Source organism: Rousettus aegyptiacus, unplaced genomic scaffold (genome assembly GCF_014176215.1).
Source record: "Rousettus aegyptiacus isolate mRouAeg1 unplaced genomic scaffold, mRouAeg1.p scaffold_m13_p_8, whole genome shotgun sequence".
Taxonomy (NCBI): Eukaryota; Metazoa; Chordata; class Mammalia; order Chiroptera; family Pteropodidae; genus Rousettus; species Rousettus aegyptiacus.
Window position 1 is genome coordinate 17,820,559 of NW_023416311.1, and position 17,615 is coordinate 17,838,173.

The 17,615-nt window shown below is 49.9% G+C and overlaps 1 protein-coding gene across 3 annotated transcripts in view; it reads left to right on the top strand.

Annotated features, from left to right (window-relative positions):
• Nucleotides 1-6,564, top strand: part of SBK1 (SH3 domain binding kinase 1) — a 45,139-nt gene extending 38,575 nt beyond the window's left edge. For all 3 annotated transcript variants that reach the window (XM_016154987.2, XM_016154988.2, XM_016154984.2), the window contains exons 2-4: nucleotides 288-520; nucleotides 1,916-2,118; nucleotides 2,976-6,564. In XM_016154987.2, coding sequence (XP_016010473.1) covers nucleotides 295-520; nucleotides 1,916-2,118; nucleotides 2,976-3,791 — 1,245 coding nt within the window. In that variant the 5' untranslated portion in view covers nucleotides 288-294 and the 3' untranslated portion in view covers nucleotides 3,792-6,564. The remainder of the gene's footprint in view (nucleotides 1-287; nucleotides 521-1,915; nucleotides 2,119-2,975) is intronic.
• Nucleotides 6,565-17,615: the final 11,051 nt, after the last annotated feature.

The window sequence follows — 17,615 nt, forward strand, 5'->3', positions numbered from 1 at the left end:
TAATTATCATCCCGGACACTGTCTGGATGACAGCATGAGACAAACTGGTGGTACCCAAGTGGGGGCCAGGCGGCAGCGACTGTCTCTGGAAGGTGTTGCCACAGCCTGGTCCTGAAGCTTTGGGGAAAAGTGATACAACAGAGGTGCCTTGTCGCCCCCTTGTGGTCGTCTTGGGCCTGGCATCCTGCCTCAGCGCCCAGGGATCCTGGGAGCCCGGGAGGAAAGAAGTGGGTGAAGGAGGGAGCCCTGGCCTGATGTCACATTCCGTGCCACACCCCCTTCAACAGGGAGAAGATGAGTGTGGGTTGCCCAGAGCCAGAGCCACCCCGCTCCCTGCCCTGCTGTGGGCCAGGGAGCACCCCTGGACTGGGTGCAAGCGTGCCCCTCCTCACTGAAGACATGCAGGCACTGACCCTCCGAACACTAGCTGCTAGTGATGTCACCAAACACTACGAACTTGTCCGGGAGCTGGGCAAAGGCACCTACGGGAAGGTCGACCTGGTAGCCTACAAGGGCACAGGTGAGTATCTGCAGGGCGGCTGGTTTTGAGGCTGGGTTAGTGACTTAGCCGTGGCTCCCGAGTGTTCTCTGCAGGGGCAGGAGTCCCAGCAGGGAGGCAGAGTCCAGGTGAAGAGGATGTGCCCTTAGCGGCTCAGGGAGGAGGAGACCAGGCAGATGGGTCAAAGGAGGCATTGGGGGGGGGGCGTCCAAAATTCCTTTGAGACAGCCAAGGGGATGCACTCAGGAACATCTGGAGTTCAGGAGATCAAGGTCAGGGCTGACAGTGATGTTTGGGGAATCACCAGCATATTGGCGATAGTTGACTCCAGGGAGAAGGACAGAGCTGAGGGTGGGTCCTCCATACTTAAAGGGGAATGGAAAATGATGCTGTAAGGACAGTATGGCCATCTCCATTTCTCAGGTAAAGACACAGAGTCAGGGAGACTCAGTACTTGGCCAAGGTCATGCAGAAAGTTTGAGCTAGAACGAGACCCCAGTCATCAGCTCCAGAGCCTCCTTGCTTAACCACTGAGCTTGATGCCTTCCCCACATTATAGGCTCACAGCAGTGCCCACTCAGCCAGTCAGTAGTGGGGGCTGCATGAGCTCCCACGTCCTTAGACAGGTGGCTCTGTGTCAACTCAGCAACAGGAGGAGCACTGGATATGGGGTCACCTGAGCTTTGCCGCTTGCTTGCTACGTGACCTTAGGCAAGTATCTTATGCTCTCTGTGCTTCGGTTTCCTCCTCTGTAAAATAGGATAGCATTAGTGCCCAGCTCATGGGGTCATTATGAGAAGTGAGTTGTGAGTGTGGATTGCTGAAGGGAAGGCCCGTGATGTGTAAGTGCTCTGGACACACAGGTGTGTGTCACACAGTTATGTACCAGATGGGTATAGGTGCCTGCCCAAGCACAGTCAGTGATATGTGCCTTGCAGGCTGTCACCTCTCAGTGTCTAATTCCTTCTTATTCATTTGTCCACTTAACGAACATTTGTTGAGCACGTATGTGCGCCAGACCATTACAGCCACTGGAGATGCAGCAGTGAACAAGACAAAGGTCCTCGCACTCAGGAAGCTGTGTTTGAGTTAGGGGAGACAGACGAGGCACATACAGATATAGTATTTACATATGTGAGGAAGAAAATGAGAGAAGGTGGGGGAAGCAGCAGGCCCTCCCTGAGGTGCTGCAGGCCGGGTGCAAAAGACCCGGGTGCAAAAGACCCTGCCTCGCATGGCCTTTGGCAAGTGCTTTCACCTTGCTGGGTGTGTTTCCTACCCATAAGATGAGGATAGTCATGCCCACTGGGATCCCCATCATGTCTTGTGGCTGGACAGGCTGTGCAGACAGGCATGGGTATGTGTCTGATACAGGAGGGCATGGAAAGGGGGGCTTCACCACTGTTGCCCTGCCAGGCACGAAAATGGCGCTGAAGTTTGTGAACAAGAGTAAAACCAAGCTGAAGAACTTCCTGCGGGAGGTGAGCATCACCAACAGCCTCTCCTCCAGCCCCTTCATTATCAAGGTCTTTGACGTGGTGTTTGAGACGGAGGACTGCTACGTCTTCGCCCAGGAGTATGCGCCGGCTGGGGACCTGTTCGACATCATTCCTCCTCAGGTATTTGAGGTGGGGGCTGAGAGAGGGGAGATGGTCTTCCAGGTCCCCAGAGTGTGACAGCTGGGGAGGAGTCAGGCCACTCATTTAATGGATGAGTATTTAATGAAAAGCAATTGTAAATCCGTCACTGTTTGGAGGGCTGGGGATTCACAGTTCACAAGACAAAGGTCCTGCTGTGGTGCTAGTCAGGGACACAGACTTGTCAATAAAGCAGATAAGAGACTGAGAGGAGCACTGGAAGGAAACAGCCAGAGGGACGGACGAAGTCCAGCAGCACCCTCCTCTGCAGCTGCGCGGGACTGGGTGGGGGCGCCAAACAGGAGGCAGCAGGGCCACCAGAGGCTTCCCAGAGGAGGCGCCCTGGAGTGGGGAGAGTGCCAGGAGGATTCCAGGCACTGGGATTTGCAGTTGCTCCGTGCCAGGTTTGAATCCGCTTCGCTGCCTGCTGGATGAGTGGCAAGGCCTCTTGGAGCCGCGATGTCCCGATAGGGGACATGGGCATAATGGCAGCCGCCCTGAGGAGCTGGTGAGGCAGTGCAGGATAGGGCACTTAACAGAGCACCTGGAACACGGTAGGTACTCAATACCCAGTCAGTCACTGCAGTTATTGGGGAAAAGGGAAGGAGGGGAAAACGGCAGGGCGCAGGGCGGGCCAGAAGAGGAGGCGGGGAAGCCCATGTGGCGTAGGGGAGGGCAGCTGGTGCTGGGGGCGGGGCCACAGGAGAGGCCAGGCGGGGCTGGAGGTGGGATGCGAGCAGCGGCACCGGCTGCTGCTGCTGCTGCTGGTGGTGGGGTGAATGGAAGAAGGACCGAGGTGGGGGAGGGGCTGGCCGCCCTGAGTGCGCCCCGCTTCCCAGGTTGGGCTCCCCGAGGACACGGTGAAGCGCTGCGTGCAGCAGCTGGGCCTGGCGCTGGACTTCATGCACGGGCGGCAGCTGGTGCACCGCGACATCAAGCCGGAGAACGTGCTGCTGTTTGACCGCGAGTGCCGCCGCGTGAAGCTGGCCGACTTCGGCATGACGCGCCGCGTCGGCTGCCGCGTGAAGCGGGTCAGCGGCACCATCCCGTACACGGCGCCCGAGGTGTGCCAGGCGGGCCGCGCCGATGGCCTGGCGGTGGACACGGGCGTGGACGTGTGGGCCTTCGGCGTGCTCATCTTCTGCGTGCTCACCGGCAACTTCCCGTGGGAGGCAGCCTCGGGCGCCGACGCCTTCTTCGAGGAGTTCGTGCGCTGGCAGCGCGGCCGCCTGCCGGGGCTGCCGTCGCAGTGGCGCCGCTTCACCGAGCCGGCGCTGCGCATGTTCCAGCGGCTGCTGGCGCTGGAGCCCGAGCGGCGCGGCCCGGCCAAGGAGGTCTTTCGCTTCCTCAAGCACGAGCTCACATCTGAGCTGCGGCGCCGGCCCTCGCACCGCGCGCGCAAGCCCGCGGGGGACCGCCCGCCGCCCGCCGGGCCGCTGCGCCTCGAGGCGCCTGGGCCTCTCAAGCGCACGGTGCTGACCGAGAGCAGCAGCGGCTCGCGACCCTCGCCCCCCGCCGTCGGGCCTGTGCCCGTGCCGGTGCCCGTGCCCGACACCGGCCTGACCCCCCCGGGGCCCTCCAGCAGGACCGATGGCCGCCCCGACAAGAGCAAAGGGCAGGTGGTGCTGGCCACGGCCATCGAGATCTGCGTCTGAGCCACCCCGCCGCCCTCGGGCCGGGCGCTGTGCACGCAGCCGGGCAGAGCATCAGAGCTGCCCTGGGCCCACGCCAAGGCCGGGGTGGCGGCCGCGGCAACAGCGACCAGCCCCGCGGTGGCAGGAGGGAGTAGTGGTAGACTAGACAGGACGGAAGGCCTGGGTGCCCGTCCGTCCGTCCATAGGGCCGGCAAGATAGCCACCAAAAGGCCTCTGGCCCAGCCCGCAGGAGCCAAGCCCCACAAGACCCAAGGATTCAGAGGTACCCCTTGACACCAGGAGCAAGGGAGCTTGCAGGTGGACTCCCCAACACCTCCCTGAATGCTGGAGCCCTGACTAGTTGCTCCTGGCCCTTTGCACCCCCTGGCAGACCATCCCACAGCCCCATTCTAGGTCCTGCCCTCCTGCCCCCCTACACACTGTGGGCACAGAAAGGGACTGAAGTGGTGGGGAGAGAAGAGGCTTAGGGTCTCCGGGCACTGGCTGGGAGGAGGAAGATGAGCTGAGGGCAGAGTTTTGCTCAGCTGCATCCTGCCCCTTTCTTGGGAGGCTGGAGGGGGGAGGCCAAGGCCCCTGCAAAATGTAGCAAATGTCTGGACGTTGCAAAAGTGTGTGCAAGTGCATGCACCGGGGCACAGGCTCCAGGAATCTTGTGACTTCCTCCAAGCCATTTCCCTGATGAGGACACGAATAAGAGGGCAGCTTGCCTTGGGCCACACAGCCACTGAGAGGTAGAGCTCTGGTAGCCGCCGCACCCCACCCCCCTCCGCCCCGCCCAGGGGACACCTGGAGCAAGGGAGCTTGCAGGGCAAGGGCTCCCAGGGCAAGGGCAAGGGCCTCAGCTCCTTGGCACCCCTGGGGCAGAGGTGTGAGTGCAAAGCCCACAGCAAGAACGAGCTCCCCTGCCGGCAGCACCTTCCCCACGCCCAGGGAACCTCCCCAGTCCTCTCTGTCCTCGCTGCCCTGCCCAGACAGTGGCCTGGGCTTTGGCATGTGGCAAGGTTTCTGCTGGGGAATCTCCTGGGTTTCTGCCTTGGGCTGACCCCACATCTCCCACGTTTCTAGTCCTGGAGTGTGCCGCTGTGGGCATGAGAACAGGGTGCCACGGAGATGTGAGGGCGGTATGTGTGTGCTGGGGGTGTGCAGCCTGAGCATTCCCGCAGTGCATATGTGCACATGTAGCCTTGTGTGCTCAGTGACTCCGCCCTGCCGCAGGATTCTCACCAGGCAGCTGCCAGAGGGTGTCCCGGCCTGCTTTTCACCACACCCCTCAGGGAATCTGGCCAGGAGGCATTTGCAGGTTGGTTCAGGCCCCTAGGCAACAAAGCAGAGGAGAGGACCCCAGCCTCACCCAGAGCTCCCTCCTGAGCCCCGCCCTCTCTGTGGAGGCCTGGGACCTGGCAATAACCTCAACATGGGTGAGGCTGCCCCCTCTGCCTGGCAGCACACCATCCACTGTCCTGGGCCCTACGTGCCAGGGGCTCTCTGGGATTCTAGGCTATTTGAGGGGCTCCTTTATGGGCCAGGCTGACCAGAGGGGACCCCAACAACCCTCTGGCCTGGAGCCCCCACCTCTTCATTCACCCCTCATTTCCACCGTGCAAAAGGGCTATAGGTCCCCCTGCCCTGCCTGGGTCCAGTTTACAAACAGGTTGTCCCAGAGCCTGGCCCCCTCTCCTTGGTGTGCCCACTCCTCTCAAGACCCACCTCTCCAGCAGGCATTGGGGCCCTCCACATGCCAGGTAAGTAGCAAACCCTCCCACCAAGGGCCAAGGCCCCCCCCCCCCCATCACTGCCCCGGCCCACCTGGAGCCCACCTGGGCACCTCTCCCAGCCGCAACTTCTCCTTTTGCCTTAGGCCTCTCAACATCCTGTTTCCTGCAATAACAAGGAAGCGAGATTCCAAGTAGATGTCCCTGTGCGTGCTCTCTTTCTCTGTTGAGATCCTTGTCTTAGTAGCTAGGATGTTAGAGTTGGGAAGGGACCGTAGTTATGTAGCCCAGCCCTGTTTCCAGAGGCACACCCGGGGGCAGTGGTGGCCTGACACAGAGGCAGGACCAGAACTGGGTCTCCTTCGCTGTCAGGGCCCCACCACTGCCACTGCTGCTGCCTATGCTGGTTGGGTTGGGACCCTTTGCCCCTTAGGGGAGGTGTTGGTCACAGATGTTTACCTCAGTTTATGTCACTGTTGAAGAAAAGAAAAATAGCAAAAAGTTAACACTGTAGACATGAAAACGTAGAAGACAAAAAAATTCACAAAAAAAATCCCCTTGCAATTCTGTGAAGGTGCGTGTGTGTGTGCATGCACATGCACACGTGCGTGTATGCGTGTACACACGTCTGTTCCACCCTGGGCAGGCTGGGATCTCTGTCTCAGCCTCTGTGCCCCCCACACTGCCCCCTGTCCTTCGGTGCTTCCCAGAGGCCCCTCTGAGCTGGCCTGTGGGGTGTGGGGAGCCGCCTTGGTGGGAGGCAGGGCCACAAGTTAACTAAAGGGTCTATCCAGCCCCTGAGCAGAGCCTCCAGGCCACCAGTGCTCCCTGAGCCCCATGCCGTGGCCAGTGGGACAGTTGTGGCTGGCATCGGCGTCCAGGCCTGGCCCGGGGCCTGGGTGGAATCCCAACCCCAGCGCTGTCATGTGTCCTCCCCCCACCCTCCCCCACCATGTGTTTGTAAATACTTTGGCATCCTTTGGCCCTGAGGAGGTTTTTAAATGTGTTATTTACTTCTCTAATCATGACAATTGCTATAAAATAAAAGTTTAGAAAAATTACCACTTGGTGGCTGTCTTGTCTCAAACACAGGGTGGGAGGGGGACTCGGAAATTACTCTGGAAACTGAGAACGTGAGAGATGTTCTAAGGTGGGGTCTGCAGAGCCTGAGGGCAGCCACTCCAGCCTCCTGTGACCTCTCAGACCTAGTAGGCTCAGAAGGAAACAAACTTCCAGGTTCTGAGGGAGGGGTAGGGCATTGTCCCTGGCCTGGAGTCAATCCTGGAGCCCTTCAGACTGGGCAGGAAAAAGAAGCAAAGGCCCAGAGGGACAGAGTAGGCCAGTTGATCCAGTCACCACTCAGCAGATACTTACTGAGCATGTTCTGTCTGCCAGCTGCCTACTAGGGACCAGAGACAGCAGTGAGCAGGAGCAATGGGGCCCTGCCCTCTGGCAATCAGCAATCTAATGATGGAGCAGACATTACCCACATATAAGGCTCAGTGCTTGGAAATTATGTAAGTGGGAACCTCATCGAGTTTGGAGGCATTGAGAGCTCCGTGAAGATGGAGACCAGAGGATTCAGAGTTCTCTGGGCATGGGGTAGAGTGGGCAAGAAGTCGAATGGGCAGTGGCTGCAGGGGCAACAGGCCGAGTGAAGCTCTAAAGCAAGGGAGCTGGGGTGGGCTGTAGAGTTTCATGATTCAACACTCAAGCAAATATTTATCAATCACCTACTTGTGTCAACAGAACCATTCTGTTGGCTCTGCTTTCAAATACAGGTCTACCCAGAATGAGCAGTCTCGCTGCCTGCATCCCCCGCTGGATGCAGTCACCCCTTGCCTGCCTGTGGCAGTAGCTCCTCCCTGGTGTCCCTGCTCTCTCTCCTGAGCCTCTTCAGGCTCTCCTCAGTACAGCAGCCAACCTTTCCACAGATAAGACTGGTCGATCTGTTCAAAGCCCTGCAATACTTTCTCTTCCACCCAAATCAAAGCATAAGTCCTTATGGTGGCTCCAAGGTCCTGGCCTCATCCCCTACTTCTCTCCTCTGTGCTGCCTCCCAGCCACATTCTTCCCTAAGACAGCCAAACCCCTCTCACTCAGGGCCTATACCCTTGCCTTGAACCCTCCCTGATCTCCCCCAGCCCCCTCTCTCCCTTCAAGTCCCTGCTCAAATGTCAACTTCCTGAGTGCCCCGCTTGGAGCAGAAGCCCCTTATTCCAAGCCCTCATCATCACTTGCAATACCATGTGTCTGTGCTCCATCTCTCCCCGCCAGAATGGAAGTGCCATAAGAACAGTCGGTGTCTGGAAAACTGCTACTCCCCTCCCCACTCCACGCCTAGCACAGGCCTGGCACATCACAGGCCCTCCACAATGATTTGTCAAATGAATGAATGAATGCCCAATGCTATTCAGGGGCCAAGGATATATCAATAAAGATAATCTCTATCCCCTGAAGCTTGCTTTCTAAAGAGGAAAACAGACATTAAATAGGTTACATAATTATCTATGAATTAGGAGTTGGTGGGTAACTTTGAGAGGGAACAAAATAAGAGGGGAAAAAAATCCAGCCGGACCAGATCAGAAGGCTAAGGAGTCCTACCCAAAAATTTGATTAAAACCCTATCATTTTAAAACGCCTGCCACTTATCTGCTATGCTAAAGATGGATACTTGGAGGCAATAATCCTTTAACACAACACTTTAATGGATTGTTAAGGGGTGGAGGGAGGGAAAATCACAAATGCAAACACTATCACTGCTTCCCCTGCTTGCTGTACAAGTATCACCTCTATAACTCCCAATGTGTCAAAGAAGTCCAGCACTTACCACCAGGGGGCCTCAGTTTTCTGCTTCTGTTGCTCCTGCCTGCCACTCAGCATCACTGCTGATCTAACGCATCCCTTAGGGTGAGAAAGCCAACATCCTGCCAGGCCAGAGGAGCTTGACCTGAAGGGTTTCAACCTCACCCACATTGTACTGGAACCAAACCAACCCCTGTAATCCCTAAGATCCTTCCATTTACCTGGATCACCTGCCCTTAATCACCAAGAGATCCTCTTCTAGGACTCAGTGTCCTTTCCTGCCCATAGTCTTCAGTCTAGACTGACTCGGTCCATCAAAAGGGTACATTGAACTTCAAAAGAGAAGAGATTGTATTCTTGTCTTGATTACTTTTTTTTTTTTTACCCAAGATGCCCCTTGAGCCCAATGCAAAATTTCCCAGCTCCTCCTAAGTATGCCAAGACAAGGGGCAGCCTCAAAGATCCCGTTATTCCCTTCACTCAGGGCAACAGATGCCTATTCAGCTTACATCACTGGGGGAAAGAGTCCCCAAACAGCATCTCCCTTTCACACATGTAAAACCCTACTCACCCATCTAGTACCTGGTTCAGGGTGGAAATGTGGGCGAAAGACCAGTAATTTAGAAATATTTACTGACAGCTGGGGGAGGAGAATGTTCATCGCCCAGGCTCGGGTTACTGGAGCTTTGCGGCATTGGAGGAATTTAGGGGTTTCCATTTGGTGACAAAGAAGGGCAGCATACAGGAAGAATTAGGCTGTATAATTCACATACTGTGTTGTATATGTGAAATTTCCAAAGAGAGTATATCTTAAGTGTTCTCACAACAAAAAAATTCTGACTGTGAGGCGATGGATACATACATGTATATCAAAACATCAAGTTGTACACCTTAAATGTAGTCAACTTTTATTTGTCCATTTTACTTCAATAAAGCTAAGAAGAAATAAAAAAAAGTAATAGGCTGGGCACAGCCAGACTCGAGACAGTGAACACAGCTTGGGAATCCTCAGATCACGGAGGGGCCTGGTTGTCCTTAGGTTGTGGTAAGGGGCTCTAGTCCTTCTACATGTTAAAGGAAAATGGAGGGTGACTGCAGAAGGTGGAGGATTGGGGCTTATATTTAATTACAGTTGTGCTGAGGACCATAGGATGCCAACAATAGTATAAGATGTAGTGGACATCTGCTATATTTCCTGTTCAGTACCAATTTCCCCCTCTTCGGATGATAGCACCCCATTTCCCTTTCATGTTTTTGACCCATGTGGTTCACATGGAGCTTGGTCCCATGGGGTGACCACATGACCCAGCATATTTCATCTCCTGAGTTACAGAAATTGCCTCAAGCATGGATGTACAACCAAGGTTAGGTAGCTCCTGGCCTTTCTCTATGTCTATGAGAGGGAAAAAGAAGTGTTCTCTTTTCATTAAAGTTGCTAGCTTATGGGATATAAGCCTGGACCTGCCAGGGGCCATCTTTGCCACAATTCAGGAAGATTCTGGCCAAGCATCAAACCTACACAGAGTGAATGAAGCAGAGCCAAGAAATGAGGAAAGATGGATTTTGATGACATTATTTGAGCACAAGGATCCGTGACTGAAATTAGATCTAAATTAGCCAATATATTCTCACAAGTCCATTGGAGGTTGATATCTGTCATTTGCACATAAAGGAGTTCTGACGAGTACCCAGAGAAACCTCATCTGTAAGATCACTAAAGACAACAGTACGGATGAGGCCCTGCCCTATATATTTTGATCGAGATAATTATTTGATCACTAGGAGCCACTGAGCCCCTCTGGGACTAGATGCTCACTTCTGAGGCTGAGATTACTGGAGTCTTCATCAGTTCCCATTTGGTCCCAAATAACAGAAACCCCAATGTAGCCTGGTTGATCCAAAACTGATTTGAAAAAGAAAAATCCAGAAGTAGAACCAGCGTCAGGTGCAGCTTAATGCAGAGGCTTCAGCTTCAACACCAGGATGAGTCTCTTTCTCCAAAGGCTCTGCTTCCTCTGGGTAAACTTATTCCTGGACTTCTTCCTCTCTCCTGTGGTACAGGATAGCTGCCAGCCACCCCAACTTGCATCCTCTCAGAGAGATGCCCAGCAAGAAAAAGTGGAGGTCCCCTCACCATCTGTTCCATTCTGATTGGTGTGTTTAGTTGCACTGTGTTTAGTTGGCTCTGGATCTATCGCTGATCCAGTCACCGTGACCAGGGCAATGCAGTTCTCTGATTAGCCAAGGCTTATCGCATGCTCCGCTCCTGAGCTGGGGGTAGATCCCCACTCAAAGCACTTTACACAGACAGAGGGGCCGTTCTTCTGTGGAAAATCAGCTAAGGCTGCAGTGGATATATCATTTAGCCCCAACTCTTCACCCTTCCCTATACCCATTCCCTTCGCCATATTGTTTTTGCAATGCCCTCTCACCGGGGGCAGTATGGCCTGCCCCTTCTCTTGAATCTAAAATAGGACAGTCAGTGGGATGTCAGCAGGTGCGATGCAATCAGAGGCTTGAAACGGGGCTTGCACAGTGGCATTTATTGTCTCTTACCTTCTGCTATTGCCCTGAGACCACATGTTTGTTTCTTCTTCATGGATGTTGGATAACTGCTTTGCATTTTTCTCTACTTTCCTTTTTTCTTTATCTACATATATATGTATTTTAGGACCTGGAGAGTATTGCAATAGAGATCATTTTTAAGAATGTCCCTATCCTTCCACTGACAGGGACAAGGACCTACTGCCATGTTCCTACTATAGCTGATCACTTTAGGAGTGGTCCCAAGCTGTCCCAAGCTAGGCCAATTACAGCCTCCCTCTTAGAGATTTAGAACTGAGACTGAGAAGCCAGTCAACGTCTGCTTAGATTAAAAATATGAGAACTTAGAAGTTGTGGGACAGCTATGTTTAGTGATGGGCCTAGAGAAGCAAAGAAAATCAGTGTTAGTTAAACTGGCGTTGGCTGCTGTAACAGATTAAACCCCCAAATCTCTGTGGCTTAACATCACTGTTCATTACTACCTCACGTAAGTAAGCTGGTCTTCCACATGGTAATTCAAGGACCTAGATCTTGTGGCTGCTCCCCTGGGGCTTCAGCTGGTGGGTGGCAAACAATACAGAGAGAAGAAAATATATGCATTCTCTTAAGCATCTTAGTCCCAGAAGTGAGACGAACCCTCCATTCACATTCTATTGGCAAGAACTGTACCTAACTACAAGGAATGCTGGGAAATACATGCCCAAGAAGAAAAGAAACCATATTTCTTTGCCACAGTAGGACTGACAAAGAAAAGCAGAGAGGAAAGGCAAGAGACAATCATGAAGATGACTGGCTGGGTATTTAGCAATTTTCTGGTTCCAAATTCCTACCCACATGAGGCCTGACTTCTATCCCTGGATTTCACGATATAGTCTGGGCCCTCATAATATATTTATGTATTTTTTAAAATAAATTTACTTATTTATTTTAATTGGTTTCACGTAATAGATCTATGTTTTCGCCTTAAACTAATGTGGATTGGTTTTCTGCCACAACCAAAAGGAACCTAAGACACGTGTTTACCATTTTGCATCTTGCCTTTGTTCCTCACTTAATGTCTCATAAATATTTTCTGAGTGGCTGTAGAAGCTGCCTCAGCATCATCACTTCAATGGCCTGACAATGTCCTCCTGAGTGGATCTCCCCTAAGTTATTTAACCATCTTCTTACTATTAGTTACTTAAGTTACTTCTAATTTTTCACTATTAGAAAGGGCTCTGGGGTGAAATTCTTCATAATTTTGTCTTTCTTTGGATTAGCTCTTTAGGATAAATTCCCAGAAGTGTAATTTCTAGGTCAATTGGCATGAACATTTTTATGGTTCTTTACAGATGTAGCCAAATTTTTTTCCATAGAGTTGTACCTACCTCTTTGGAGGGCAATCTTGCAGTTGTATTTTAAAATGCATAACTCTTACAAAAATCCTGGCTCCTATTGGATACCACAGAACTGAGGGGAGGCTTAGGTTCCTGGAATATGAGGGTCATATGTCTGTATCTTGGTCCTACAGTCCTGGAAGGATTCAGAGATGCCCTCTCTTCCAACTGCAGACCTGATGCCCTGAGCCATTCTCTATCTGGGCTCCCCAGGTCCCTCATCAAGATGGTCCCTCCCAGTCTCAAGATGCCGCCACTTCCTCTGTATTCGTTTGCTACCCCTTTCACCCCTGGGACAAACAATATGAGTGACTTCCCTTCAGTGACCTTGGAGGCGCAGTGCTGTTTCGCTTCCTGGAGTGGCGATGGGGAAAAAGATGTTTCTTTCTTAACAACTCACCCATGGTGTCTGTTGTGGAGCTCCAGGTCTCAGAGCTCTGTTGGCTGAGGCCAGAAGTTTGTTGCTACAGTTCTTAACTTGGCTGCTCATTAGCATCACCCACGTGGTGAGGTTTTTAAATACTTAAGGATAGAGGAACAAGGTAAGTGGCACTGTGAGGAAAGAATCTGGCAAATCCAGAATGTGGAGTATTCCACAAGACATCTGTTCTCCTCAAAAAGTAAACACCATGGGAGTAAGAAAAGGTGGGGGTTGTTCGATGCTTCTCAATCATGAGCATGAATAAGACTCACCTGGTTAAACACATTCTCCTTAGCCCCACCCCCAGAGTTTCCAGTCAGGCCATCCAGAGTGGGACCAGAGAAGTTGCTTTTCTAACAGGTCCAGGTGTGTCTGGTCCCAAACCTCACCATGAGTAACTGTTTGAGACTAGCAGACAGTGAAAAAGCATCACAACCAACTGCAATGTACCAACCTTACTGAGTCTTGATCTAGGAAATAAACATCTGTAAAATGCGTTTTGTGAACAACTGGGTTCATTTGAACGTGGCTTCAATATGTATTAGAGAATTACTGTTAATTTTCTTGGGTACGATGATGGCATGTAGCTATGCGGGAAAATAGTCATACTTTTAGCTGATTCATGCTGAAGTATTTAGAGGTTAAGTGTCACGATGTCTACAACTACCTTTCAAATGTTTCCACAAAACACACAGAGACAAAATGGTAATTATCCAATCAGGTGACTACTGTATGAGTGACCATTACACCACTCTTCCAGCTCTTCTATGTTTGAGCATTTTTAAAGGAAAAATCTGGGGAGGGGGCCAGGGAGAAAGTGCAGGCAGACGAGTGCAGCTGCAGCATAACCGAGTGATGGGACCAGGTCGGCCTGCTCTTGTCAGCACCCCCGCGTCTTTTAAGGATCTTGGATACTGTCCTGAGTACACGTGGAAGCCCTCAAAGGTTTTAAGCAGGGTGTGACATGATCTGGTTTTTAAAAAATTTATAGCTTTAAAAAAGATGTTTTTCTTTTGAATCTTGGCAAAATAGATGACATAGAAAATGGTTTATGGCCAAGCACCAGGGAGCTGCTAACGTCCACACCAGGAAAGCATAATTATCAAGCTACAAACCAGAAGCCACCTCAATAAGTGAGGACTCTTTGGTTCCCAAACGCTGTGTGAAAATCAAAACTCATAATTATTTTCAGATAATAACACAGCTGACAAGGCACCACCCAGAGAAATTAAATCAGATTCCTGACACCAGGATCTGTTGAAAGACCCTAGCCGATTCTTCCTTGTGGCCTGGCTGAGCCTACTGGGTTGTCCTAGGGTGACAAGTGCCAGTAGGCCTGTGACGACTCTGCTCTCAGAGGCTGGCCCTCAGTGGATACAAAGGCATTACACTGAAAAACACGTCATCACGCTCTAGACTTCTCCCAAGTACAGACAGACTTGGCTCTGCAGCACCAAGGTCAAGGCAACGTGTCCTCTCAGGATTTCAGGACCTCTCACTCATTTCTTAATTCATTTCTCTGATTATATCAATTATCCATAAGCATTATAAAAAATTAAGACAATATATAAAAGTATAAGAAAATAAAATCACCTTGAACCTCAGTACCGTGACATAGCCCCCATTTTGCTTGGTGACAGCCCTTCGGGTATTCTTCTAGACGCATGTGCAGACACATAGAGCGGCCCATCAGTGGGGTCATACTGTATAGGGGCAAAATAAAATTTGAAGGATGTTGGCTGAAAACATCCTCAATTGGATGAAAAACATTAATCTATCCATCCAAGAATCTTACTGAACATCCTTATAACATGCAAACTCTACTCAGAACTGGGCACTGTAGTAAATTATAATTTCCTTTTCTTTTAACTCAATCTTTTGTTTTCCAGGTGTTAGTTATTTTTTTTTAATTTGCTTAGAAAAATCTATGTACTTGTTATTAATTCAACTCTAAACTCAACACCAGCTCTTTAAAACATTTCTCGAGATTTTCAGTTGGATTAAGTGGTTTACAAATTTAATCTTGAAAAACTCAGTGCTAATGCCCCCTGCCCTGTTCTAGTATGGCCTAGCAGCCCTCTGTCACACAGTGTCATCCTGGGGTCTCGCTCATTTCACCATTTCCCCGAGGAGTTCCTTTTCCTCTTTTTAATGTTGGCGTTCCTATTTGTTCCTTATACATGGTTTTCCCTTTTATTTTGGTGGGGCACCAATAAAGGGTGCATAAGAAGTCAATTTTTTTAGATTTTGCAAAACGAAAAAATTTTTATGAGATATTGCCAGACTGCTTTCTAAAAGGGCCATTAATAATTTGCATCTCCATCAGCATCTTTGCCTCCCTGCTAGCTGTAAAACTCGTGGGGACTTGAACTTGCCATTCCCTGATTATTTGTGGCCTCTGGGCTTCTTTTCTTGGTTTCAAAATTTTCCTCAATCCCTCGATTGTAAGTATAGTTTCCTGAGTTTTCTTCTAAGACTTTCATTAAGTTCTGAATTCATCTGTAATTTACTTTTGCCTATGATATGAGGTATTGATCCTATTTTATTACTTTATTTTTTCCAAATGGATAGCCAATCGTGTTGACATCTATTGTAAAATAGACTGTCCTCTTCTGACTGAATTGAAGTTCTACTTTTGTCATTATTGAAATTCCCATTTCTGAGTTAACTTAGTTGCTCTGATTACAGATTTTTTATATTTTCCGTGTGAAATTTAATATAGTGTTATCTAATTTTTAAAAGGCCTCATTGACATCTTCATTGGAATTGCATGTGGGGACTTCCTATTTTTCTGATGTTTTAAGCCATCCCTTATATCTAAAATTAGATCTTTCTCTTTTGTCCTTCAACATGTTTTTTTTTTTTTCCTTCATAAGTCCTGCACTTTTCCTGTTAAATTTATCCCCTAGTAATATAAATGTGAAGGAAATATATTTTTTTTCAATTTCAGCCAATGATTTCTTACAATAGCAAGTTTGTCTGACCTTTTCTTTTTTCAGCCGTGAGCATTTTTTAAATTTTTTTCTCCTGATTTATTTGTTAGAACCTCCAAAACACTGTTTTTTGTTTTTTGTTTTTTTATTCTAAGGGAAATGCCTTTGGCATTTAAAATAATTTTTGCTGTTTTTGCAAAGAAAGTTTACCATACTTAAGTATTTTTTTGCCTTCTTATTCACTTTTAGTATTTTCTTGGAAAAAACTATTGAACTTTTTCAACTGACTTCCACTTCAATTGATATGATCACATTGTTACTGTCCTTCAGTGTGAGGTAAAGAATTATGTTGGTCAATGACTTGATATTGAACCTGTCCTGCATTTCTGAAGTAAGTTTTAATGGCTCAAAATATATTATTGTTTTGATATACGATTATGTTTTATTGGTTAGTATTTTATTTAGAATGTTTGCATCCAAATCATAGAGAGATTGATCTATGATTTACTGGCTTGTGTTTTGTTCTTCGTTCTTATAATTCGTTTGTTGGTTTACTGTTTATCAGGTTTTTATATTAAGGTAATGTTGTCCTTGTAAATAAATCGAAGAGTTTTTATCTTTTTCTATGACCTAGAATGTTTACGTTTCATTGGAATTATCTCTATTTTTATCAATTTAAACCATCTGAAGATTAGCTAAATTTATCTTTGAAATCGCTTTACATGTACAAAAAAGATATGTAACGTAAATGTAAGTTAGGAGACAGAATGAAGACCCAAAAGCCGAGTTAAAGTGCCTTTTCAGCTTAACGGGTCCCTGTCACCAAGGTCCAGCTTGTCTAAGAGGACAACAGCCCCTGCCTTTTCCTAGCTGCGGGTTCTGGAGCGGGCCAGACCGTCCTGCAGGTGCCGAGGAGGCAAGAGCCTGCAGTGTGAGACATGGTTTTCTCTCCTTCCCTCTGCTGTTTTTCTTTGTAATAACGAAATACCCACATTTAAACTCAATTTTATTGACTGAGTGAAGCTACGTAAGCAAAGGAGGACAGATGAAAGTTCGAACCCCAGCTTGGCCTGCCCCAGGCAACTTGAGCACCTTTATGGGGTTGGCTCTGGGCCATGAAATAGATTTGTATGAAGTATAACTAAGATAAAGCATACAGTGTCTGCAGGCCTCCACAGCGCTTCTCCTTGACCCCACCCACCTCACCCCTAACAGAAGGCCACACTTCGCTGTGTGCACAAGGGGAAGCCATGGCAGGTCCTTGAAGTAAGGAGTCACCAAGATCCAATAAGCACCATAGAAAGGGTTTAGTGCTGGGCGATGGATTTAATCAGCTTGATGTTACAGGTGAAAAAACTGAGGCACAGAGAGGGGAAGTTCTTTGCCTAAGTCACAGAGCTACAAAGTAACGGTGCTGGAATCCGAACCCAGGTCTTTCTGATTCCAGGCCTCCCAGTCGCAGGGTCTATCCTGGCCTCCCCACCTCCAGAAACTGAAAGACACCCCCAGCCCTCCATAACCCACTGTGCCACTAACTTCTTGGGAAGGACATGCATCACCCCTTGTGTCCAGGCACCTTTTGTACCTGCCCCCGCATGAGTCACTCACCAGAGCCAGAGTGAAAGAACCCACCTCCTGGGGGAGTTCTCTGTGTGAATGCATTTTGGGTTCCCGTCTTAGTCACCACTTCCCTTGGTTCCCACCCCTCCCCCAAATGCTGAGAGCCCGCCTGTGCCCCCACTCCCCCCCGCGCCCCCCCCACTCCCCAGCAGTGGGCTCAGGGCCTGAGTGTGGTAGAGGCTTGGTGGTGGGGCTGGTGAGGCTGGGGCAGAATGGCTGGGGAACACTAGGCCCTATAAGCACCATTGGCTTCCCTCAACCTAAGGGAAAGCGGTAAACCTGCCGGGCAAACACAGACAGCTGACACTTCCAGAGTGCTGACTCCGGCCAGGCCCTGCTCTAAGCCCCTTGTATCTATTAAGACACTGAATCCTCTAAAAACTCATTATGTACTATTGTCTCTATTTTGTAGA